The 26,469-nt window shown below is 39.9% G+C and overlaps 1 protein-coding gene across 1 annotated transcript in view; it reads right to left on the reverse strand.

Moving 5' to 3' along the window:
- homer3b (homer scaffold protein 3b) overlaps positions 1-26,469 on the reverse strand; it is a 54,067-nt gene that overhangs the window by 22,063 nt on the left and 5,535 nt on the right. Inside the window, exons 2-4 of the mRNA XM_085248267.1 lie at positions 3,785-3,941; positions 1,143-1,274; positions 545-652 (exon numbers count right to left, since the gene is read on the reverse strand). Coding sequence (XP_085104393.1) covers positions 545-652; positions 1,143-1,274; positions 3,785-3,941 — 397 coding nt within the window. The remainder of the gene's footprint in view (positions 1-544; positions 653-1,142; positions 1,275-3,784; positions 3,942-26,469) is intronic.

The following is a 26,469-nucleotide window of genomic DNA, read 5'->3' on the forward strand; positions in this document are numbered from 1 at the left end:
GTCGGGATATTAGCGTTCTGCTGTCATATTGGGGCAAAGGCCACGGAGACCATCAAGTCTGTTTAAAAGACACACAGTAAGTCTACTACTTGAACCTGCTGTCCATGGTTTAATGTTCTCTCAGAGATTCTTATAGATGTGTGTTTAATGGTTTAAAATTGCTACCAACAGCTCTTAAATATGATGAAGAAAACAAATTATATCACATTTTCCTCATTTTATTGTAATGATTTATTAGTTGAAGTAAAACCACGCACACTATTGTTACATAGTGAGATCTCCACACCAGCAAGTAGAAAACCTTTTAAGCAGCGATTTGTGTTTTGTTTGGCAAGACTGCGTGCATCCCTCCCTCGTCGTATAGCTGAACGCTGATATGTCTTTGATGGTAATTCTCAGATCTGTTATGATTTTTAGCTGCTTTCACTTTGATTCTTGTGAGATACGGAGTTTTGATTTTCTCCCTCTAGGATGCTCCAATCAACCAGAGTAAGAGAATAACCTGTCTTTTTTAGAGATTTAAGCAAGTGCAGCATCGCTTTACCTGTGGAGCTGCGATGTTGAGTGCAGGGTTGGCCAGCTCAAACCTCTCCTGGGATTTCTCTCTGGCTAGACGGGCTGCCTCCTTCACCTCCTTAAACTGCTCAGCAAACTGCAGATTGAGGAAGAGAAAAGACAGAAATTACACTCGGTTTGAAAACGTCACAAAGTTTCCTCCTGGAGAATATCTAGAGTGTCCGATCAATTTATGTTCTGGCACTAAAGTTTCTCTGATCTCGCAATAAATTATCTACAGTGCTAAATCTAGTAAATTAAACTCCCTTTAATTCATTTCAGGTAAACAGAGAAATCTTGAAGATGAATGAACGTCACCAAAGGAAACACTGCGGTAAAATGAAAATGCACACGTGTGTTGTGGATGCATTTTAAATATAATCTGAAAGATGTTCAAAACCAAAGAGAAAACGCTGCCCTTGATCATCACAGGAGTGACCTCTACTGCTTCACAGTCCTCTTTCTTAAATCTCCTCTTTGTTTGCGACATCTAATAAATTAGCGACGCTCTGAAGTGTGTGTGTGTGTGTGTGTGTGTGTGTGTGTGTGTGTGTGTGTGTGTGTGTGTGTGTGTGTGTTGTGCTCACCTGCTGCAGCTGCTGCTCTGTGGAGAAGCCTAGACCGTAAACTGTGTTGGCCCGGCTGTCTGCCCACTGGCCAAACTTTTGGGAGGTTTTGGTGAAAGTCATGTTGGGGGTGACGGTGCTGTTGATGATGGCCTGGCGCCACAGAGAGTAAAAACAATAAATCACATGAATAAAGCGCAGAAAGATCCCTGAAGGAAAAGTGGGCTATTTTTTGTGATAAATGAAGCAATGCTGCCAGAAATGTAGGACATAAATAAGAAAGAGGCACAAAAAAAGATGTTAAATATGTTGTATTTGATATGTAGACTGGAGCACATGCAGACTACATCTATAAAGCATACAGAGGACTTATAGATAAACATAAATCTGAGATATGAAGTATTTGGGTTTTTCTAATAAACCAATCAAGGTCAGGGTGGATGATCTTCACCATCATAATTAACTAGTGAGATGTTTGGCACTCGTCAAGTTATTTCAAAAGTCTGTTTTCCAAGATCCCTTTCGGGGATAAATGATGGGCGATCGTGGCTCAAGAGTTGGGAGTTCGTCTTGTAATCGGAAGGTTGCCGGTTCGAGCCCTGGCTTGGACAGTCTCGGTCGTTGTGTCCTTGGGCAAGACACTTCACCCGTTGCCTACTGGTGGTGGTCAGAGGGCCCGGTGGCGCCAGTGTCCGGCAGCCTCGCCTCTGTCAGTGCGCCCCAGGGTGGCTGTGGCTACAATGTAGCTTGCCATCACCAGTGTGTGAATGGGTGGATGACTGGATATGTAAAGCGCTTTGGGGTCCTTAGGGACTAGTAAGGCGCTATATAAATACAGGCCATTTACCATTTACCATATACAAATCAAACAGAAGAAGGACATTAATAATTACTGCCAACAAAAAATGATTTTTCATTTGTACAAACTGAGCGAAAAGAGAGCATCTATTCACTGTAGCTCATCACAGCAAACTGGGCAGTGTGTGAGCAACAATCACAGCATCACCAAACGAATCATGTGACTATAATCCCTGACATTAAAAATAAATTAGTGTCACATACAGTTGCAATCAGAGACAAAAACAACCTATAACCAGGCCACGGAAAGCAAGCTACGTGAAAAAGCTCGTTCTGTTGTGTCTCTTCTGTAATATTCTCGAGTGAGCAGTCTGATGAGGTGAATTTGTTGCCAAATGATTTCTTTATTCTCTTCTCCAAAAGCCTCCAGTCTCAGGGTGGCAAATTGGCACAACTGGCTGAAAAACAACAAAGTGCAGCGTTTTCTCTGAATTTCTTTCACTAACAAGATATCCTGTTAGGGACTCCCAGGTGCTTCAGCGCTGCTGTGGAGGCTGCGTTACCAATGTGGGTGCGTTAGAGATTTTCTGCTGACGATGGGTGTGTTTGAGTAATGCAATCCCACCCAAAACAGCCACAAAGCAAACAGATCTTCTTCCAGTGCTTCAAAGAATCTCATTTGCTAAATAAAATGCAGGAGAGGAGAATATAATACTCCACAAACAGTGTCTCTACATCAGTGCTATACTAGTACCAGATGAGGAAACTGCAATTAAGATAAAAGTAAAGTAAAATTATATTTATACAGCACCTTTGAAGAGAAGTATCACAAAGTGCTTCACAACAAAAGTGGTGAGTTTTAGCTGCTTTTTATAAGAGCTGGTCTGAGGGCCACTGTTGCAAAATGTGTAGGAAAACATACAGTATGTGAGGGGAGGTGTGATAGAGACAACCCTAAAAATGCTAATTCACACAGTCCCACACGTCAGGCTTCCTGTATTTAATAGAAATGTTTTCAATAAATGCAGAAACAAATGTTCATAAAATTCATGGATGCTAAAAGAATTGAGAAAGTTTGTTTAGAAAGTGGTTTGCTTTCATCGTAAAAACCTGAGGACGATTCATTGTCTAATGTGCCTCAACTCCAGAGTTTGTGGTAACACGTGAATGACTCAAAAGTGACCCGATGAGGAATTATAAAAGCAAGCAGCAATTTCAGAGGATTAAAAATAAAATATGGCAAAAAACTGCAGTTCCTCTAATGGCCAAAAATACATCAACTGCATAGATTCCTGTAAAATATCCAAATTACATTGGCGTGTATGTAAAAATAGTCTATATAAGGACTTTCTCCTTTCTAACTACTGGCGGTCCTCTTTCACCAGTTGTGCCTTATTAAACTATTAGTTGCCAAGCTATGCTTTACCTCTGTGTTTGTGGTATTGTTGCCTTTTGAAGTTTTTTTAATGCATAAAATACAGCACATTTAAAAAGTCTGTGTTGAAATTTTATTTTTTAGTCTTATTAGATTTAGCAAAGCAGGTACCGGAGCATCCGTAGAGTCTATGGATGCAGCTAAAGGCTAGCAGCTGAAAAGTCCGCAAAGCACTGCATGATATGACAGCAGCTACCTCCATTGTTTACATACAGTCTATAATAAAACCCATTCATGCATCTGTGTTTGACACCACTCGGCCCGTACAGGATTCTTACAGCCCCCGTGCAGCTTTGCCTTATGCAGTAGAGCTGTGGTCAAATCTGTCCTGGCATTCCTAAAACTATTCCAGATCTGTGTTTCAGTGAACAGGCACAGATCTGAATACATGTGTACTCTCTGACTGGATTTAAGAGTCTTGGGCTCCTACCTTAGTTCCACCCACACTGATGATCCGGTACACATTCCGGGTGGCATCATAAAAGAAGGACACAGTGACGGCATGTTTGCTGGCCGGCAGCCAGTTGCGTTTGGTGGCCGGGTCGATCTGGAAGACATGAGCTCTGGCACTGAAGATGGGCTGCTCTCTTTAAAGGAAAAGACAGGAAAAAATTAACTTATGACTGTTTGGTGTCACGTTCATTAAAAAGCACAGTGGCACGTACACTTACGATTAAAGGGACTCCGTAAACAACTTGAGCATGTTCAAACGACATTTCTACATATCACATTAAAACTTTTTTTTTTTTTTTTTTACAAAAATGACAAGTTTAATAAGGTCATGATTATATTTGATGTCTGAATTCTGAAGAAAACAATCTATAAAGCTGTCAACACATCTGTTCATAACTGGAGAATTTAAGAATTATTTATTGTCCAAATCTGCCTGCAATCTCTAGCTTCTTCATGTTTGAAGTGTTATCTGTAAGCCACATGCTTTGTTGCTTAAGGCCAGCAGGAGTTTATATTTACCAACATGTTGACAGAAATAAATTTGCAGTTATCTACATTTTCTTAAAATATATTTATACAGTAAGAGAAATGGCATGAGAGGAAGAAGAATACAAAATGTTATTTATTTTATGAGCAATACAGCATTTAGCATATGGACCATCAAATTAAATGAAAAATGTTTCGGCACTTATGCATATTTGCTCGAGTGCGCCTAATTTGTTTATGTATAGTGCAATCAATCATTTTGTAACAACACGTCACTTCTACCGGGAGGTAAATGTATCACCTTCAGCCTGAACTCTTTACTTGTCACTCAGCTCTATCACAGACAGAGAGGCTTGCCTGAGGTCAGCCGTTACATGCCTGATTTCTCAGGAGACTTAAATCTGTCTGCATGTGACGCTCTCGGCTGAGCCAGTTTTCACAGAGGAGAAACTCTTTAGGGGCTCTGAATATAAAGAGGAGTGATCTTTGGAGCATCACAGAGCAATGTTGGACCATCACTTTAAGTGGAACACAGGGTCTGTGTGTAGTAAGATACATATTTATATTTTTCACTCAAACTAGCTGTGGCTGTATTTGCACAGTTTCTGAGATATCCACATGGATATCTGACCTGACAGTTTTGACACTTCAGTCTTCCTGTCACTAATTTCATTCGCAGTTAAACTTGCTCTACATTTTATTTATTTATTTTTTTGGTTTGTTTTCTTTTGTTTTTACTTTTTAGGATAATAACACAGGAAGAAAACAATATAAACAAAGCACAGAAACCTTGTGAAATACTCACTCGAAGCATTTTATTTACATCATAGGTATCAACAGCAGGAGTCAGCAGTAACACCCATAACCCTCAAAACTCTCTTAAATGAACTGAAGTGAACGGATCAGGATCTCACTCAAGTAATATCAAATGTTTCTATCAAATTACCAGGATGCAACCTTATAGAATATAATTCTACCTTTTTCACTCAATTTTAATGAGCAGCTGGCTTGAAATTCTAACAGAGGCGGTGCTTTTGAGTCTTCCTGAAACTTGGGTGAAGCTAATTTTGGTTGGAGCAGGTTCTTTTTAGCTGGCAGTCGCTGTATAGATTAATGTTGGATGGAATAATTACAGACAAAATAAGGCAATTCTGTTAATAAGTGTTTGTTTTTTGCTTTTTCTGGAAAGACAACTGTAGTCTGAGTTCTTTTCTGATCTTTTTGAGCCATAGAGAAAATTGCAAATTGTACAACAGTTTTTAGCTCACTAATCTAAGACTATTCCACCTGTATCCACCAAAAACAGTGACTCAGTATCATTATTCTTTGATGTAAAACTGTCAGGATGCAAATCATCAACTAAAATACTCCAATCTCTAAATGTGCTTGTGTTTCTCACAGACCTTCAGGTCATTCATGCCTTCCTGGTGTAATGAGGCTATTGATGCAAATGAAGCTGAAGATTTGCTATGTACTAGCGGTCCAATTAGCGTCCCGGCCTCTTTGAAGGCAATGACATAGACTCGCTGTGGGCTGGACAATAAGCGACTACACAGGATCTTTGGAGAATTCACGCAACACTACACAGCTAATAGAGTTTGCACAAAGTCAGTGTAGCCAATGAGCCATTCTCATGGAAAGTCAATTATATAGCAACAATAATGAGGATAATGTGCAACGTGAGTAGGCTTTGGTCCTTCTCCAAGCAGGAGAAACACGCATGTATATAGGTCAGCAATGACTATATGAAGAATTGTTCCTGCAGGATTTGCTTGGCATTACTCAACATTTGCATACAAACAATAGTTCTTAGTGTTTCAGCACAAATGCTGAAGTACAAGAGACAATAGACAATAGCAGCACCAGCAAGCGAGCAGATTTCTGTCCTTCAGGTCCAGGATGGCTGCAGCAACAGATATAAGGACTATCACTGACTTCTGATAGAAATGATAGTACCCAAAAGTGGATTCAATCAAAAAACAAGTAAGGAAATATCGCATTAGTCCATGTACACACTGGATTTACTGGTTTCATTCCTATTCTAATAATATTCTGACAAGTCGCTTATACTTTTTTCACTGAGGCTAAAGAAACACTAACATTTTTTATCCATAAATGTTCCATCATAATGTCCCCAAAGACAGAAAAATGTGAGGCACTGATTTTACACAAGCATTCAGAGAGCAGGAACTCCTTTAATAAAAACCTTTAGACCTCAGAGTTCAGTGCGAACTGCTTTGCTCACATTTTTGTGAGGGCCAAAAAAAAAAAAGAAGTGATTTGACTTTGCAGATTTGACATTGATTATTTTCTTTTTCCAACCATTCTGTTTTTTTGTTTGGTGACTTGCTTGTTGTATAACCCAAATTCGGCAAAGCTTTAATTACTAGACAGATGGCCTCACATTCGTTTCTAGAGAAATGTGAGGCCAATTACAGAGGCGTTGATGGTTGACTCGGTGACTGCACGGTGCCCAGGTCCTCTGGCTGCAAGTCTAAATCATCACCCCTCCACTACCATGTTTGGCAGCTGGTTTGGCTTTTCTGGTATCCTGTTTGTGGCACCGATTACTTAAAATCATGAAATAAAAAGCTGTGCAGTAATAGTTTTCCACTCTGCTACTATATTTGTTACTTAGTAAGTCACTTCAGAGCACTGATAACATTAGACATGGCTACACAAAGAGGAACATTCAGTCTCAACCCTTAATACTGCAACATTTAAGCTGCACTAGTAACAGTTAGTCACACTTCTACAGTTTTTTGTTTTATCAGTTTTTAATATCGTTTCTCCCTGGCAGTCCGTCACATTTGATCCGATTTCTGACGTTGAAGCTACAAAAAATAAATAAATAACCAAACAGCTTTTTTTGCAGCCATCTCTAAAACATGGTGGACGCTCCATCATAGTTTGAGGCTTTTCAGTCAGTGGCATTGAGGATCTAGTCAAATTGATGGAATGGTGAATTTAGAAAAGTACCTTTAGATTTTGAACCACCGTGAAATTTAATTTGTTATGCACCTAATTCCACACAGCTTTATTTTTCAATGATCCCAAACACACTGCCACTGTAGTAAAAGAAGAAAAACACACAGTGGAACACTATCAGTCAGAGACGGGCCTCCCCAGAGCTCAGACCTCAACATCTGAAGTAGTGCGGAATCATTTTGACAGAGAAGGTAACAAAAGTCTAAAAGTCAGTCAACATCCAAAGAAGAGCTTCGAAGGTCCTTCAAGAAGCCCGGAGAGCGATTCCTGGAGACTACTTTAAGATACGACATGAAAGTTTGCCCAACACAGTTCTGACTCTGTTGAAGAATGAAGATGGTCACAAGAAATATTGGCTTTCAAGCTCATTAGAATTAAATTACTTGTTTTAGACAACAATCGCTTTACACTCCGTTGTTTTACTTGGTTTTCACTGTCATTCACAATAAGTTGATAAGTTGAGACAAACATTTACAAATGTATTATTATCTGTGTCGTTACCACAGACCATTGCCCATTTCTGTAGGGAGAAATTCAGCGCTGTTCCTTCTTGTACACATCGTGATTTTTAATACAGTATCATTCATTCATGCCCTTTCCCCCTTCTTGCTGGAGTCAGTGCTTGCCCAAACAAATTACAAGCTCATGTAATGCTTTTATTTTGACATTTAACAGGTCATGAAAACAGATAGTAATTCATTTTACACCAAGCATTTTCCTACTGAAAATGGATAGGTGTGAAATCTATTTTCAATCAAGCAAGACTTTTGTTTTGTGTATACTGCACTGCCCTACTTCAGCATGAAAACTGTGAAAACTACGTAGGTTTGACGAGAATTAGCAGAGAAACCGATCAAACGATGAATTGATTCTAGCACACTGAAGTTCCAGCTCTTCTTTCATATGCGATCCACTCCTAATTACGATTCTCCATGTGATACTTGAAGGCAGCAGAAGTTTGGACAAATCTTTAAACTTTAATGCAATGCAGAGAATAATATCACGCACGCTTAAACTCCATATCTGATGGTCTTGGAGGTGGAGATTTCAAAATAATTGCTTTCATTCCATTGTTACTTCATCACTGTCAGTTTAAATTTATCTGGGATGTGATTTTCCTCCTAACGGAGGTAATGAACCGTTATCGGAGATGTCTGAGCAGTAATTTGAAACTGAGCACAAATGGCTGCAAAGTGAAAACAGCCACGTAGGTCAGCTGAGGTGTATTAAAGCCGTCTTTTTCGCTGATGGCTTCACTCTATAGAGCATTGGCACTGTATCTATTACCCATCACCCAGATGTAGCTATCAGGTGCCTCTGTTTATGGCCTCTGCTGCACACAGTAGCCAAGTAATATTTTTCTGTCGCTGCGAGGAATGATTTCATTGGTGAGAAAAAGCTTGAAGGAGACAGACTGCAGAGATCTGTTTTTCTTCTTTTTGGCTCAGTGAAACGTTTGATAAGATCTCTCATTCTGTATGTGCACCCTTATCCTTGAAATTCATATGAATGTTTCTTGGGAATTAATTTATTATGAAGGTGGAGTGTAGCGGCTGGCCTCAGGGCTGAGTGCCCCCTTCTCCATGTGGTGTCAGAGCTGGAAGTTCATGTTGTGGATTAAAAGAAACTTTAAATTTCATTCAAGAGCTCAGACACAGCTGCTTTACTCTTCCATCCTCTGACAATGGCGGGAAATAAAGATTTAAGGCAAACTTCAAGTGACTTTATTGTGGCAAGGTGTAATTCCTACGCTACTATTTTTGGCTGTGCATCAAAATCACCATCCAATTCAGAAGCTGCAGACTTGTGCAGTGCATGGATACAGAGATCTGCAGAAGGAAAGATAAAATGTCCCAGAAAGGCATGAACAGTGATTGTGCCATTCAGGTTTGAATGGCACTCGAGAATTCAGCCTTGTAGCTCTGCTGGCTGACGTCCCAGCAGTGCTTTCTCTCCCGTATCTGCCAGGTTTTGCCTGTCTGTGTTTTTCCTGACTCTCCACTCTGACCCTGAATACATAAAAAAAACAAACAAAAAAAAACAAACAAGAAATGCAGTAGCTGCTTTTATAACAGAGTATATCAGAGTATCCCCAACAAAACAGTCCTTCAAAGACTCCCGGATACTCTTTACTGCCATTAAGACATTATTTTATAATTATTTATTGTAATAGATTATTCCCATTATAGCTGAAAGAACTACTTAAATCAGTTCAACGACAAATATTTCAGTAGTAATTTTTTTTGTTACTGAGTATTGATAATAAGTTATAAAGGGATTTGTACGTTTCTGTTCTTATATGTGTTGCATGAAAATTGCGTTGCACTAGCTCTGCTTGTGTACTGACAATAAACTGAAGTGAACTAAATTAAGAGTCTTAAAAATAGCTGTAATTATCACCAGTGCTGTGTAAGTTCAAGCTTTGCAACAGCTGCCCCAAAGTTCAGTTCATTTGGGAGTTGAGGAAGAACATCATTATTCTGAAAACCCCAATTAACTCAAGTCAGAGAGAGAAATTAAATAAAATACAAGGTGTGGCCGAATCAATAATCTGCATCATTCTTAAACAGAATTCTAGGCTGGAGTGAAAGACCACAGAAGATACCGTATTTCCACACTATAAGGGGAACTTAAAATCCTTTAATTTTCTCAAAAATCGACAGTGCACCTTATGTATGAATTCTGGTTGTGCTTACGGACCTCAAACGGATTTTATGTGGTACACGGCGCTCAAAAATCTGTCAAAAAATGTTTTAGTACGACTTTGATAAGCTACGCTTGATGGATTGTCTAAGCATTATGGCTACCGTAGTCAGGAGCCTCTGGGGCCAAAACTCGGTCTGCTTCAGGCCCCAAAGTCAAACAAACGCTGCAGCATCACTGAGAGTTACAACTGTCTAAGTTCTTCCATCTTTAATAAAATGATCAGCTTTGCTGCTTTACCAGGTGTAACAAGTAAGTTTAACATCCAGGTGCGCCTCATGGTTCGAAAAATACGGTAACTAAAGTGGCAGAATTTCCCTGGTTAAGAAAAACAAATTCATAAGAGCACTATTAAGGAGGTAGGTGCATCATTGTCAAGGTCTACAGTCCGAGCAGGCGGCAGAGGAGCCTTCATGAATGGAAATACAAAACGTTTACAACAACATGCATAGGCATTCATTGTCAAACACGGTGGAGGTAGCATTATGGCATGGGCATGTAGGGCTGCCAGTGGGAAAAGTCCTTAGTGTTTATTGAGGGCTGCTGACAGAAGTAGCAGGATTAATTCTGGAGTGTACATGGCCGTACTCTCTGCTCACATTGAGTCAGCTGCTGTCAACTGCTCATCACAGTGCAAATGGATAATGGGATATTCTTCAATGTGCACATCAGTCACCTGAATGCACCCCAAAAGAGCAGCTTTTTAGTTATTAAAATACAAAACTCAAAGCAGAGAGACCCACAACTGAAGGCAGCTGCGGTGAAAGCTCCAGCAAAGCAACTCAGGGGAGGAAACAGTATTTGATGATGTCCATGAGTGCTAGCCTCCAAAAGGATTTTAATCTGAGTATTAAAATTAATCCTTATATTTAAAATGATATTAGTTTGTCCAATCATGCAGGACTGTTTTGTTTTGTTTCTAAAACCACTTCAATTGCAGTTGAAAGTCTGCACTTTAATCACATCTGGATTGTTTGATTTGAAATCCAGTGTGGTGGTGTAGAAGCAAAACTACAAAAAAAAGAAAGAAAAAAAATCTTTATAGACCTAAATGTCTCTTCATGAACTTTTTGCAGCTCATTGTCAGACCTTTTGTTAATGATATCTAATAACTTCATAAAAATGTCACATTTTTGCCAATATGGCATTTTTATTCATTTTTAAAGACGTGTTGGGTATGGTTAGCATCAAAAGGTGAAATTATTTATATCACAAGACTAAATGGATAAATATTTTTAGTTCATTTGGTTAGTTTTGTTTGATTACACTAACTAAACAAACCAAAGTACTGTCCACTTCACTCTTTACGTGAACATTACAGCTTTCATCGGCCACTAACAGCTCTGCACAGCTAAGTAGGATAGATAACCCAAACACATTGCCTAGCATATCATTAAATAATGCAAGTTACCAAAGCTATTTCTCAGAAGCTATTGCTCATCCATTATTTACACACACATGCCAAATAAAATCTTAGTAGTACAGTAGGATCTGCAGATTCTTTGTTTTTTTTCCCCTTCATGAATGATATATATTCAGTTCACCAGTGGGTACATGCCTCATAGACTAAAACCCACTAGTTTATGTCCACATCGTGTGGTAATGACAGTGTGCACACATTACATTAAGCAGACGTGCATTATAGTGGATTTAGTTAAACTGTAAAATTCTCAGTGGAATAAGATGGTGTGCAAAACAACTACGTGCGATTTGTGGATAACATTTGTGTTTAGTGTTTTGTGAAAAGTTTTACGTGTGCATCGTAAAATGCATTCACAGAGTGTAAAATACAGCAGAAGGCTGAATGCTAAAGACTATTTTCAGAGCAGAGTCAGTAATGTAGGATTTCTTTTCTTGCTGTTGACTTACGATTTTATTTTATAGTCTTATTTTTTTTTGTATTATTTTGTCCGTATCCTTCTATCCACTTCTAATAGTCACAAACAAAAATCGTACAAAGGGTTTGTTTTTTGATTTGTATTTGCATTTTAGTGCCATATGAAAATTTCACTGTACAATAAAAACATGATCTGACATGAAAATCTGCACTCATCACAAAGTGCTTCAGATTCAGCAGATTTGAATAGCTTCTGATGACTGCTTTAGAATCTTTTATTGAAGTATACCTTTATTTAGACAGTATTTAGACATTGGATCAGCATGCTTCTCGAATTAAAGCAACAGAGGGAACAATAATTACATACATGAATTTATTTGTGCTTAAATATATTTTTAAGCATCTATATTTCATAGCCCAACTCTAATTCACACATAAAGAACAAAACTATATTATATTGTATGAAATATGATGAACAGTGTGCCATCCATCCATCATTCATCCACTCACACTCATTCACTCCTATGGCCAGTGTTGAATTGCCAGTTAATCTGTTAAACTGTGGGAAGCTCATTTTTTGATGTATGTAACACACATAAATTTGAGGTCTTACATACTTAATTTTCTTATTTATTTACTTTTTGGCATTCTATTGCCGGCATAAATAGAGATGCATACAGGAAATGAAGGTTATTTCATAAGCATCCCTCTGAACCAAACGTACTGGCCCCCCAGTACCATTTTTGGTGATATCAAATTTAATAGCAGGAAATTAAGTGGGCATATATTCTTTTCTTTCTCTCTTTTTGCCATATTTCAAATAACCTTTATTTGACAACAGCATGATAATACAGCAAACACCATTTTTTTGGTTTGTCACACCAATATTTTTAGTGGCCCCCATATGGCCACCCCATGAATAAATTCTGGAGGCACCCCTGGAACCAAACCTTGAAATGCAGCCCCACATTTGAACCAGAATCTGATCTAGGTCAAGGCAACGCTACTGCAGACCTTCATACATTACCCCAAACACAATTTTTCATCCAAGGACATTGCCACTTCAAAAATGACTTGCCCCATGACCATTTGTTCCTCTGCTAAACTGGGGTGAAGCCTCAAGCCCTAGGAGAGCTTTTTATGTTTTCAGTTTCCTTTGTTTGTCAGCACGATTACTCGGCTGAATTTTAGAAAATGCAGTGAAGTAGAGCTTAAGCACAGAGAGTGCCCATTATATTCCACCGTGGAGCCAGAAATGTCTTTAAAATTGCAGTCCTTTTCTTCTTGCCTTCATGGGTCTTAAAATATTGCACAATTCCTGATTGTTCCTCAGCACTAAAGGAGTGCATGAGGACTCTTGTGTTTACTCTGGCAGGCAGCAGCAGAACATTTAATACGCTTTGCCTGCGGTTGAGACATTTTAGCCAGAGAAGCTGCAAGGCAACTGCTCTTATTTCAAGGGCATGGCAATTTTACAGCTCGATAGCCTTGTGTAAATGTTTTACATAGTGATGTCATTGATGAAGTCATTGAAGAATAGTGGTCAACTTAAAATAAAGGTTTCATGTGTTTCAGAATCTGTTTTCCCTGCAGGAGAATCAATACATCTTGCTGTGGACTTTGGAGTTTGTAAGGACATGAAAAACCCTCGAAAGTATAATTTGGGCTTAAGATGCTTTACAGACATAAAGACTGACTAAACAGTGGTTTTGATATTTAACAAAAGGTGTAATGCACCTGGAAGACTGACAATAAATATAACATAAGCATCAGCAAGAAAAGAGGATGTTAAAATAGGCCCAATCAGCATGTGTTTACTTGACTTTCACAAAAGTTGTCCACGTCTAATGATTCATGTAAACTGTGCAGAGTACAAGTCGGTACAGCACATGCAGACATGCAGACATGTGTTTTGTGAGGGTGTGAGGCTCTTTACTGCACTACATTAGTTCAGACGAGGCTTCCCTGACTGCCAAGCTGCCGTGCGGTGTTTTTGCTCATTCACCTCAGGAGGAATTTAATCCTGTTTTAATCTGCTCATATCATCAAACTTCAACGTGACGCATTCTGTCTGAGCTGATTAGCTTGACAGGCTTTTCATGGAGCGGAGTCAAGGCGGGCCAAATGAACGACGCGACATTAATTTGTGTGTGATCTGCTGTGACGGCTGTGAGCTGACAAGCAGTCACTCATCATTTCTCATTAAGATGAAAATATGATAGAAGGGAAATCCCAACAGAAGCTGCTTTGCTTTGATGTTAATTCTTATTTATTTTGGCTTATTGGTTTATTGCATTTAACATCCCGAGTATCCATTATGGAGCCAGATAATTCGTTTTTATTGAGTCTAATTAAGTACTTTCATGGTGCTGTTAATTTTCTTGATCCATATCTGATGTTTTGAGCAGGATTTTATCTTTTGACGGTGAGAATATAAATATTATTGTCTGCCATAAACATTAGATTAGAGTCGCCCAACTGAAAGCTGTTGGCAGATTGTTTCATATAATAAAGATGAGGAGATGGTTGCTCCTTGAGATACGTAAAATGTAAATGACAAGATAATGCAGAGATGAGATTTACATAATGCCAAATGTTGAAACTGAGATATTTATATATGCTTCTGTAAAAACAAACAAACTTCTTCTGTAGTTTTCCATATCTCAGCTGTTTCTTGACAGCCGCCCTTCCACTGAGCCCACTTCTGATGATGGATCAACTGAATGATTAGGTCTTTGCTACACTTCCTATTTCTTATGAATATTTCAGCTACTTTTCCACTGAAGTTTTGTTTTTTAGGCCTTCCACTTGTCCAGTTTCCTCAATTTTTTAAAAAAAGCAGCCAATGTTTAAAGAAAAGACCTCAAGAAAGCCGACTGCTACTCAAGAGCACTTCAAAAAATTACCAGCAGGTCATGGAAGCAAAATGTAAAGAAATGATGGGTAGCTTAAGATTCTTGTATTGCACTGTAGGTAAGGAAGCTTTGTTAACAAGTAGTGTCAGTTCAAAATGTAAAATATTTAACTATGAAATATTCCACTATATTGGATATAAATAAATGTGATCTAGCCGTGATGTGACATTTTAAACTGCACTGTTAATGTCAAAGATTGTTCTTTAGTATGGATTTTTCCCATCAGCAAGTCTAAATAGTTCAGCAAAGTTTGCATAAAGTCAACCAGAGGTCCTTCGTGCACTTGGTAAACTTAGTGTATATCATGCTAGAAACATTGAAATACTTTCATCCTGATATCTTCTTTGTGCATAAACTTATAACTGTGGACTTTAGCTTAGACTTTTTAAAAAGAATTTCTTATTCAGTCTTGATCTGCCACACACACACACACACACACACACACACACACACACACACACACACACACACTATGGCTTTGCTGTGTGAGCTTCACCCCAAGTCATCACTTTCTAATCCTCTCTCGCTGTTTTCTCCATCTCTCTTCTTAACCTCAGTACCCATTCTGTACCCTGATCTGTTAAACAGGAGCTGCACCCTCCTGTTTGGCCCTGCAGTCAAACATGACCAGTTGCCCATTGAGAAAATACTCCTCTAACTGGCAATAATGAAGCCTTTAAGCTGTAGGGGCTGTAAATAGCCTGAGGGAAGTGGAAAGCTGATGAAGTCACTGCCAGAAATCGTATTGGTTGTGCTTAAAAGCCAGTGTTCAAATCTGAAAAGGAAAAGAGGAGAAAGCTTGCAGGAGGTCCAGTAGAGGCGGAGAAGAACAGGAGGTTAAGAAAGGGTCAAAAAAGGAGCATTTACACATTGTGTAGAACAAACACTCCTTGCTGTAAACAGCTGAAAAACGAACTACATTAACACAGAAGCATGGACCGTCATGCAAACAGTTTACAAGCGAGAGTCTGTGATGGCAGCGACTGTGAGATCTGTAGAAGCCCTGTTAATGCCGAACGTTTCTCAAAGAAGAAAAATTATGTTTTAGTAACATTTACCCCAGCCAAGGTGGCAAAGTTTTAAGAAAGGAGAATATAATTTATGACTATGGGAAGCTTTTAAAGACATATTCACTCCTAAGAGGAAGAGAAAGTTTGTTATGAATACTAACGACCGCTGTGAGTAGCCGTTTCTCTCTTGTGCTAACTCAGCAAGAAAAAAAAAAGACAGAAGTACAGTTTCATTCATTGCACCACACAGAGTGCTGTATCAATCATTCATGGAAAATTATTACTTACATCCAAATTATGTAAGTAATAATCCAAATTATTATGTAAATGATATTTTTCTCTGTTTTTCCTAAATAGTCGATTCAAATGACAGTCAGCATAATTTTCGAGTCATCAACCAATAGAGCATAATTCAAATGTTACTGAACAAAACTCCCAATGAAAACAGTATGTTTTTCAAAAATAAAAAACTTAAAAAGTACTGTTCCAATTTATTACGCACACAGAGTTTCAAAAGATTTTATAGGTTGTAGAGAATTGAAAATGGTCATTTGTTGAATTTGCAGCATTAGTACAGGGTGGGCCATTTATATGGATACACCGTAATAACATGGGAATGGTTGGTGATATTAAAGTCCTGTTTGTGGCACATTAGTATATGTGAGGGGGCAAACTCCTCAAGATGGGTGGTGACCATGGTGGCCATTTAGAAGTCGGCCATCTTGGATACAACTTTTGTTTTTCCAATAGGAAGAGGGCCATGTGACACATCAAACTTATTGGTAATGTCACAAGAAAAACAATGGTCTGCTTGGTTTCAATGTAACTTTATTCTTTCATGAGTTATTTACAAGTTTCTCTTTGTTCACAGCCATTGACATGTCGAGGAAGTTAACACGTGAGGAGCGGATTGAAATCGTGTTGATATCTGGTGAACGCAGTAACCGGGTCATTGCAGCAGATTTCAATGCAAGACACCCAACGAGACCACCCATCTCCCATGCTACAGTTAGCAAACTGCTTGCCAAGTTTCGTGAAACTGGTTCAGTGTTGGATTTGCCAAAATGTGGACGCAAGAAAACTGTTACTAATGAAGAAACATCAGTGGCTGTCCTAGCTTCATTCAGCAAGAGCCCACAGCGTAGCACTCGCCGCATGTCACTGGAGAGTGGACTTAGTCGAACATCCCTTCGGCGGATATTAGCTACTCACAAATGGCACCCTAACAAACTCCAGCTACTACAGCATCTCAACGAGGATAACCCAGATCGGCGCACAGAATTTGCAGAATGGGCAAAACAAAAATTGGAACAGGACCCTCAGTTCACGCAGAAGATTGTGTTCAGTGATGAGGAAAACTTTTATGTGAATGATGAAGTTAACAAACAAAACCACCGCTATTGGTCTGACACTAACCCACATTGGATGGATCACTCCAAGACTGTTGGAACAACAAAAGTGATGGTTTGGTGTGGTATATGGGGTACAACGATAGTGGGTCCATTCTTCATCAATGGAAACCTCAAGGCCACTGGATATTTGAAATTGCTACATGATGATGTGTTTCCCTCTCTATGCACTGAAGCTGGCACGTTCCCTGAGTTTTTCCAGCAAGATGGTGCACCACCACATTATGGGTGCCAGGTCCGAGCATTCCTAGATGAACAGTTTCCTGGAAAGTGGATTGGTCGTCGTGGACCAGTTGAATGGCCCCCAAGGCCTCCCGATCTGACCCCCTTAGACTTTTATCTTTGGGGTCATCTGAAGGCAATTGTCTATGGTGTGAAGATACGAGATGTGCAGCACCTGAAACTACGGATACTGGATGCCTGTGCTGGCATTTCTCCTGCGGTGTTGCTATCAGTGTGTGAACAGTGGGAGAAGAGGGTTGCATTGACAATTCAACACAATGGGCAGCACATTGAACACATTTTATACGTGGTCAGAAACTTGTAAATAACTCATGAAAGAATAAAGTTACGTTGAAACCAAGCACACCATTGTTTTTCTTGTGACATTACCAATAAGTCTGATGTGTCACATGGCCCTCTTCCTATTGAAAAAACAAAAGTTGTATCCAAGATGGCCAACTTCCAAATGGCCACCATGGTCACCACCCATCTTGAGGAGTTTGCCCCCTCACATATACTAATGTGCCACAAACAGGACTTTAATATCACCAACCATTCCCATTTTATTACGGTGTATCCATATAAATGGCCCACCCTGTAGATCAATTTCACTGAAATCAAAAGCTATTTCAATCAAAAACATCTTAACAGTTCAAGTTACATATTAACATAGGAGCCCTTATTTGATAGCAGTTTTACAATTCTTGCATCCATGGAACTTGTAAGCTTTTGGAAAGTTTCTACTTGAATGTCTTTGCAGGATGTCAGAATAGCCTCCCAGAGCTGTTGTTTGGATGTGAACTGCCTCCCACCCTCATAGTTTTTTGCTTGAGGATGCTCCAAAGGTTCCCAATAGGATTTAAGTCAGGGAAGAATGGGGACCACACCATGAGTTCCTCTTCTTTTATGCCGATAGCAGCCAATGATGTAGAGGTGTTCCTTGTAGCATGAGATGATGCATTGTCTTGCATGAAGATGGTTGTGTTGCAGAAGGCACAGTTCTTCTCTTTCTACCATGGAAGAAAGTGGTTGGTCAGAAACTACACATACTTTGCAGAGGTCATTTTCACACCTTCAGGGACCCTAAAGGGGCCGACCAGCTTTCTCCCCATGATTCCGGCTCAAAACATGACTCCACCACCTCCTTGCTGACGACGCAGCCTTGTTGGGACATGGTGGCCGTCCACCAACTATCCACCACTCCATCCATCTGGACCATCCAGGGTTGCACTGCACTCATCATTGACCAAGACTGTTTGAAAATTAGCCTTCATGTCGTTCTGGGCCCACTGCAGCCGTTTCTTCTTGTGAGCATTGGTTAGGGGTGGCCGAATAGAAGGTTTATGCACAACTGCAAGTCTCTGGAGGATCCTACACCTTGTTGTTCGCAGGGCTCCAGAGGCACCAGCAGCTTCAAATATTTGTTTGCTGCTTTGTTTGCTGATGTATTTGTCTGGCAGAAACCTTCATCATTGTGCCTTTATCTGCACAAACCCATGTGTGCTCTGACTCAGCCACAAATTAACATTATGGTTATCACGCTTAAATTTTCGTGAAATATTTAAGGTTTTCATTACGTGTCCAAGGCATTAAACTATTTCACGCTTTTCAGCAGGAGAGATACTTTTTCCTTCCTATATTGCTTGAAAATGGTGGTCTGCTTAATAATGTGGAACATCCTTCTTTAGTAGTTTTTCCCTTTAATCGGGCTCGCCTGGCAAATATTGATCATAGGTGTCTGAGATTGATTTCAGTGATACAAAGAGTCCTGAGACACAATTCCATCCATGGGTTTAATTGAAAAACAACTTATTTAATCTTTATGAAATTTAAACACAATTTGCATAATAATTTGGAATGCGGTTGTTAATGGAAAATTGTATTTAGTAGTCAGTATAATCTTTTAGTGATATAAGTTTGCATATGGTAGAATACTGCATGTAGTTATTTGTATTAGGAAATATTCAACCATGTATACTTAGAGGCATATAATTAATTGTGTGTGATCTCTAGCAGGCTGCAGGCTTGGCGTGCACCTCAGGAATGCACCCCCACGTCCTGGGAGAACGAGAGAGCTTGTACCTGGTTTTATTGTTTTATGGTAGGATTAACGTAGTTACGTCTGTTTTAGTCTAAGTGCTTTAACTGCTTGACTTCCTCACCAATGTTATCTAGGGTGAGGGAGGTCTACCCTCTTCCTGACCAAGGATGTGCCTTTTATGACCCTTTGATCAGCAGGACACACACGCGCGCACACACGCACGCGCGCGCACACACACACTGAAGTATAAATAAAGACCGGGGCAGTTTCTAAGCGCGAGTCTCAGTCTGGAGGCTGCCCTTGCTAGCAAGAAGTTCTGTGTGTTTCTCTTCTCTGAGTCTTTGCTGAAGAAGTGTTTTAGAACATTTTCCCTAACAGCGGTGTACACTCATTGGCCACTTCAATGGGTACACATTCATGGTGTTGAACCTCATTTTGCTTTGAAGATTGCCTGCATTTTTTGTAATATAGATTATATTCCTCAAAGGTTTTACCCCATGTTGACATGACAGCATCACAGAGTCGAAGGTTTGTTGGCTGCACATTCATGATATGAATCTATCCACGCAATCCCAAAGGCACTCTATTGGATTGAGATCTGGAAGCAGCCATCAGAAGATGGATACAGCGTGGTCAGAAAACGATGAATATGGTCAGCAATGATACTCTGGTAGGCTGTGATGGCTAAATGATGCCACACCAAAACATCACCAGCCTGAACCACTGAAGCAAGGCAGGATGGATCCATAATTTCATGTTATTTACACCAAACTCTGACTCTATTATCTGCCACAGTAGAAAACTCAAACTAAACTCAAGTTTTTCTAGTCTTATGTTAGCCAGTCTTTTTTTAAGTGTTTTTGATGAGCCCATGTGCACTGTAGCCTCAGTTTCCTGTCCTTAGCTGACGTGGTCTTCTGCTGCTGCAGAGGTTTGATACATTTTGTTACAGTGGTTACAGTTACATTCCTAACACTCCTTTGATATTTCTACCCTTTTTCAGACCATCCTCTAAAATCTGGTGTGGGAAAATCCCAGCACATCTGAAATACTCAGACATGCCTGTCTGGAAAAAACAAATATGTCACATTCAAAGTCACTTAAATCATCATCCTTTTGTTTGGTTTGAACTTCAGCAGGTCTATGTGCATTTATGCACAGAGTTGCTACCATGTGACTGGCTGGATAGACAGTTGAATTAATGAGCCATTCAACATGTGTACCTAACAGTGTCCTGTGAGAGTAGTTTTCCTATAATCAGAATATAAATGAACCCAGTTTTATAGTCAAGTCTACTTTACCTATCCGGTTGTTAAGTGATGACGTGACGAATCCTACTTCCGGGCCTAAAGTAGTCTGCGTTTAATATGGCTTTTGTGTTGTTAACATGTTTAATGTTTTGTATTTTCTTCTATTTAATCTCAAAAAGCTCCTAAAACAGTCAGTGATCACTGTTGACCTCCCTCGGCTTTTATTACCGCTAATTATTTATTTAAGCTCAGTTTTTAAAACCTTAGGATGTAACTACAGCCCAGCCCGTGCAGCAGTATATGAATGACTAACCTCGTATTGTGGATGGATTATCTCAGTTGTTCTCCTGGCTGAAGTTTGGTCCTTTTACAGCATCCTGCCATGCGATTACATTTGTTCCTGACCACCGAGAACACTCACGTTAACTTTTATTGAGTGGAAAAAAAGTTAGCTTGTTTATATTATGCTAACATAGCTGTGTCGCTAGCGGTCATGTAGCACATCATTATATACCAGCTAGCCAAACTTCAGTAACCCTACAAACGTCACTGCTGTTTAGTTTTCTGTCTTCATTTATGTTGGAAGTGATAACAGAGATGTACGTTTTAATTTGTTTCCAGAGCCCCGCAGTCAGGACATGCTATATTGTATTTAGATAGAAGCTAGCGAGCTAACGCCCTGCTAACTTCTAACTCCGTTAAATGTCATAAATTCCGTTTTCATGGATGCCTGGATGTTAAACTCAATTGTTACACCTGGTAGGCAAGGCAAGGCAAGTTTATTTGTATAGCACAATTCAACAACAAGGTGATTCAAAGTGCTTTACAGAGACATTAGAAACAAAAACAAATAAGAGCAGAACGCTGGTAGAGCAGAACGCTGATCATTTTATTAAAGATGAAAGACTTTAGACAGTTTTTCAACTCTCAGTAATGCCATAGTGCTCGTTTGATATATGGACCTGCAGCGGAGTTTAGGCCCAGACACGGCTAGTGACGTCAGACTGAACAACCGGATTCTAAAAAAAACCCTGTGTTTGTCAGAGTTCGTCTACAGATCAGTCAGCCAGATGACAGCTTCACCTTCTCCAGTCTGATGTATTAGAGCACCATGTGCCCAACATCAAGTCAGTTTCATTTATAAAGCCCAGTATTGAAAAAAAAAAAAATCCCAAATGTGCTCAAGTGGCTTTACAGATTTTAGAGCATGGACCTTCGATTTGTGGAAATGTACCCTGATTCATGTGGGAGAGAAAATATTTCAAAAGAAAAAACTGTGTGTGAATTTTAAAAAAATGCTGTCAGCTTTGCTACAGCAGGAGATGTGATTGCAAAGACTGCAGATGGTCTAAGGCCATGTCCACATGAATACATTTTCATTTTAAAATAGAATCTTGATGCAAACGACCTCTTTCCAGAAGAGTGTTTCACATTCATACCATTCATGTCCGTCTGCCTGAAAATGCACCATTCAAGTAGACCGAGTGTACCTCCTGTGCATTTAGGCAGGATTGTCATGAAAGAATGCAGAATTTCCCTGCACAATTATCACAACACAAGGTCACCGACACCTGCATTTGATTTTAAATTCAATACTGCTAGCCAAGCCAGAGATGTCTTTTTTTCCTTCCACAAAAAAGTTATGGGGTAGAAGCATGGTGCATAAAGGAAGGATAAGTAGTGACTGATCAGACACGATCCAGAAGTATCTTAAAGTTTCAGTTTCAGGCTGTGCAGAAAATGAAAATGGGTCAGCAGTGTTTCCAAATGCTTCTGCTTTAGGGGTCCTAAAACAGCAGAGAGGTGGGGGATGCTAGTGGCTGCTGATGAGTGAGGTTTTGACCCACAAACATGGATTTGTCCTAATTTCTGCATCCATCTGAAAAGGGTTAAATTCACTCTAAACGAGCACATCAACTGAGCATCACTGTTCACCATCTGTGAATTAAGACAACAAACAACAGGCAGCCTGCTGTGGCTTTGCACCCTCTGGGAGCGTCGGGATTACCAAAACAGGAAAATGTTTTTGCTTCTCTTTGTTCTTCTGACAGTACTTCTACTTTAAAGGGTCTGCTTCCTCCGACCTCTGAGAGCCAGTAGCCCCGCGTCCACCTTTCCTGAGCCAGCGAAAGTGCCTGGCATGTCGGGCAACATGACACGCTACAACTACATACCAAAATAGCACAGCTAAGTGAAACACCAGCTCATATTGTAGCTGCAAAACAAGTCCCCATATCTGTCCAAATTTCCAACTCTGGCACAAAGTAAGGAAAGCTTTGGAGGTTTATGGTTGTCACTTTAGATTTTCTTTGATTAGAAGAAGTTGAACAACTCATCAAGCAGCTCCACGGTTCACTGATTTCACTTTAACTGGAAAAACGCCCTAACGTGAACTCCAGCTCTGCTAAACAGCAGCACTGCACTTATGTGAAGGTCAGCTCCTCTTGCAGGAGGCTGACTGTTGTCACGATTTGTGTAGGTGACACAAAGCCAGAGTGTTTTCTGTATTCAGGGCATGAAAGACAGGTAGAAACACAAAGAAAGAGCTGATTTTTTCCCCCCATCGTTTCACTTTTATGTACTTTCAAGACAGCAAAATGAGGTAAGATGAATAGAAGTGAGTCAAGATGACTGGTTATTAATTCAATTATGCATGTCTCAAGAACAGCAATTAAGAGGTTATTCTCCCCACAGAGCAGCTGGTTTTGTCCTTGACCAGAGCGAGGACACAGATAATCCACTTTACTATCATTATACTGAGGGTAAACTGAACATGTTCAAAGTGTAGACACCCTGTACGATGCACATGGAGGCTGCTCTGTGACGTTACAAAACATTTCAACAGTAAATGAGCTTATATTGGTCTGAAATATCTTAATCCTTTCCTATGACTCCACAGTAATTAATCATCATTAATCATAATCATACTCTGCCACATGCTGTGCTGTATAACCATGAATTCAGACAACAACAAACTCCAATCCTCTAATGCGCATTTATGTAAAAGCTTCAATTTTTAGATGAGAAACTGATAGCCAGGAGCTTAGCTTCTCATAACGACAGGAAGCAAGACAACAGCTCGTTTCAGTTGCCTACAGGAAACAGCTTTGATGCACTTATTTCCACAGACTGTATATATACGATGGATGTAGCATGGAGGGTGTCTCGAAAGTGAAGCAAATTCAGAAATACCTTAAATCTGCATTCTCACTAAGCTTTCTCATTGGCTAATTTCAAGTCTTCACAGGTTCATTTCCTCTGGTCCACACAGAGAAAACTAAGAAAACTGTGGTCAAACCACAAATGTGTCACATTCAGTCCACTTATTGGCCAGATATGGAAATAGAAATAGCTCTGGTAGCTGATGGAAGTCATCTTAAAGAAACTGCTTTGTAGTTCTCTTGGACCCAGACCAAAACCATCTCTTCCAAAGGGGTCTTGGTGTGAATGTTTTGGTGTGCACCGAATTGTGATTAGGATCTTCACAACTGCTTTTCCAAAATTAAAATAGGCAATAAAACGTTGGTGTGTTTTAGCTGGGCTCAGGCTGAGGCTCCCTTATGATTGACAAATCACTATTGTATGACCATGAAGTTACCTCGGTTTCTCAATCCTTTACTCATTCAGTGTTTGAACAAAAAAAAAACAAAAAAAAAACTCCTTCTTATGCGGAATTTTGAGAAATTAACTGGCCACTCCTTCTCCAAAGAGTCTACTGTTTAGTTTTTCCAGCCAGTGGCTGTTTTCTTGGAAGCCTGTTTTTCACTTGGCACATCTAGCATCACAAATGTCATTGCAGTGAATAAAAGGATGCACATTCCTAATCCAGCTAGTTAGCTAGCATTGACCTAGTGGGGCAAAAAAGTATTTAGTCAGCCACCGATTGCGCAAGTTCCCCCACTTAAAATGATGACAGAGGTCAGTAATTTGCACCAGAGGTACACTTCAACTGTGAGAGACAGAATGTGAAAAAAAAATCCATGAATCCACATGGTAGGATTTGTAAAGAATTTATTCGTAAATCAGGGTGGAAAATAAGTATTTGGTCAATAACAAAAATACAACTCAATACTTTGTAACATAACCTTTGTTGGCAATAACAGAGGTCAAACGTTTACTATAGGTCTTTACCAGGTTTGCACACACAGTAGCTGGTATTTTGGCCCATTCCTCCATGCAGATCTTCTCGAGAGCAGTGATGTTTTGGGGCTGTCGCCGAGCAACACGGACTTTCAACTCCCGCCACTGATTTTCTATGGGGTTGAGGTCTGGAGACTGGCTAGGCCACTCCAGGACTTTCAAATGCTTCTTACGGAGCCACTCCTTTGTTGCCCGGGCGGTGTGTTTTGGATCATTGTCATGTTGGAAGACCCAGCCTCGTTTCATCTTCAAAGTTCTCACTGATGGAAGGAGGTTTTGGCTCAAAATCTCACGATACATGGCCCCATTCATTCTGTCCTTAACACGGATCAGTCGTCCTGTCCCCTTGGCAGAAAAACAGCCCCATAGCATGATGTTTCCACCCCCATGCTTCACAGTAGGTATGGTGTTCTTGGGATGCAACTCAGTATTCTTCTTCCTCCAAACACGACGAGTTGAGTTTATACCAAAAAGTTCTACTTTGGTTTCATCTGACCACATGACATTCTCCCAATCCTCTGCTGTATCATCCATGTGCTCTCTGGCAAACTTCAGACGGGCCTGGACATGCACTGGCTTCAGCAGCGGAACACGTCTGGCACTGCGGGATTTGATTCCCTGCCGTTGTAGTGTGTTACTGATGGTGACCTTTGTTACTTTGGTCCCAGCTCTCTGCAGGTCATTCACCAGGTCCCCCCGTGTGGTTCTGGGATCTTTGCTCACCGTTCTCATGATCATTTTGACCCCACGGGATGAGATCTTGCGTGGAGCCCCAGATCGAGGGAGATTATCAGTGGTCTTGTATGTCTTCCATTTTCTGATGATTGCTCCCACAGTTGATTTTTTCACACCAAGCTGCTTGCCTATTGTAGATTCACTCTTCCCAGTCTGGTGCAGGTCTACAATACTTTTCCTGGTGTCCTTCGAAAGCTCTTTGGTCTTGGCCATGGCGGAGTTTGGAGTCTGACTGTTTGAGGCTGTGGACAGGTGTCTTTTATACAGATGATGAGTTCAAACAGGTGCCATTCATACAGGTAACGAGTGGGGGACAGAAAAGCTTCTTACAGAAGACGTTACAGGTCTGTGAGAGCCAGAGATTTTCCTTGTTTGAGGTGACCAAATACTTATTTTCCACCCTAATTTACGAATAAATTCTTTACAAATCCTACCATGTGAATTCATGGATGTTTTTTTCACATTCTGTCTCTCACAGTTGAAGTGTACCTCTGGTGCAAATTACTGACCTCTGTCATCATTTTAAGTGGGGGAACTTGCACAATCGGTGGCTGACTAAATACTTTTTTGCCCCACTGTAGCTAGCTGATCAGCTCCATCCTCATCAAACTATATATTCATGTACGCTGGCTATATCCATCTTACATTAATTACAGCAGTTATCGCCACCTTAAACAACAAATGTAGATGGCTCCACATTTCTGTATAAAAGGATAAAGAAGCATGATACATGTATTGAAATTGTCTTCATGAGCTAGCTAAATCCAGACCTGCTGCATCTAACTGCTTTTTCAATTTCACAAAATACTAAAACAATAAAATCCCACAAGCTAAAAAAAAAAAATCAGAGTTTGCTTTACTCAACTAACAGTTAAAAAGAAAAAAATGATGAAGCTGACACCAGCACCTCATTATTTTTATGATTT

Source organism: Mchenga conophoros, linkage group LG15, assembly GCF_057382185.1.
Source record: "Mchenga conophoros isolate Kocher_MC1m ecotype Shallow Benthic linkage group LG15, M_conophoros_male_GT1.1, whole genome shotgun sequence".
In the NCBI taxonomy this organism is placed as follows: Eukaryota; Metazoa; Chordata; class Actinopteri; order Cichliformes; family Cichlidae; genus Mchenga; species Mchenga conophoros.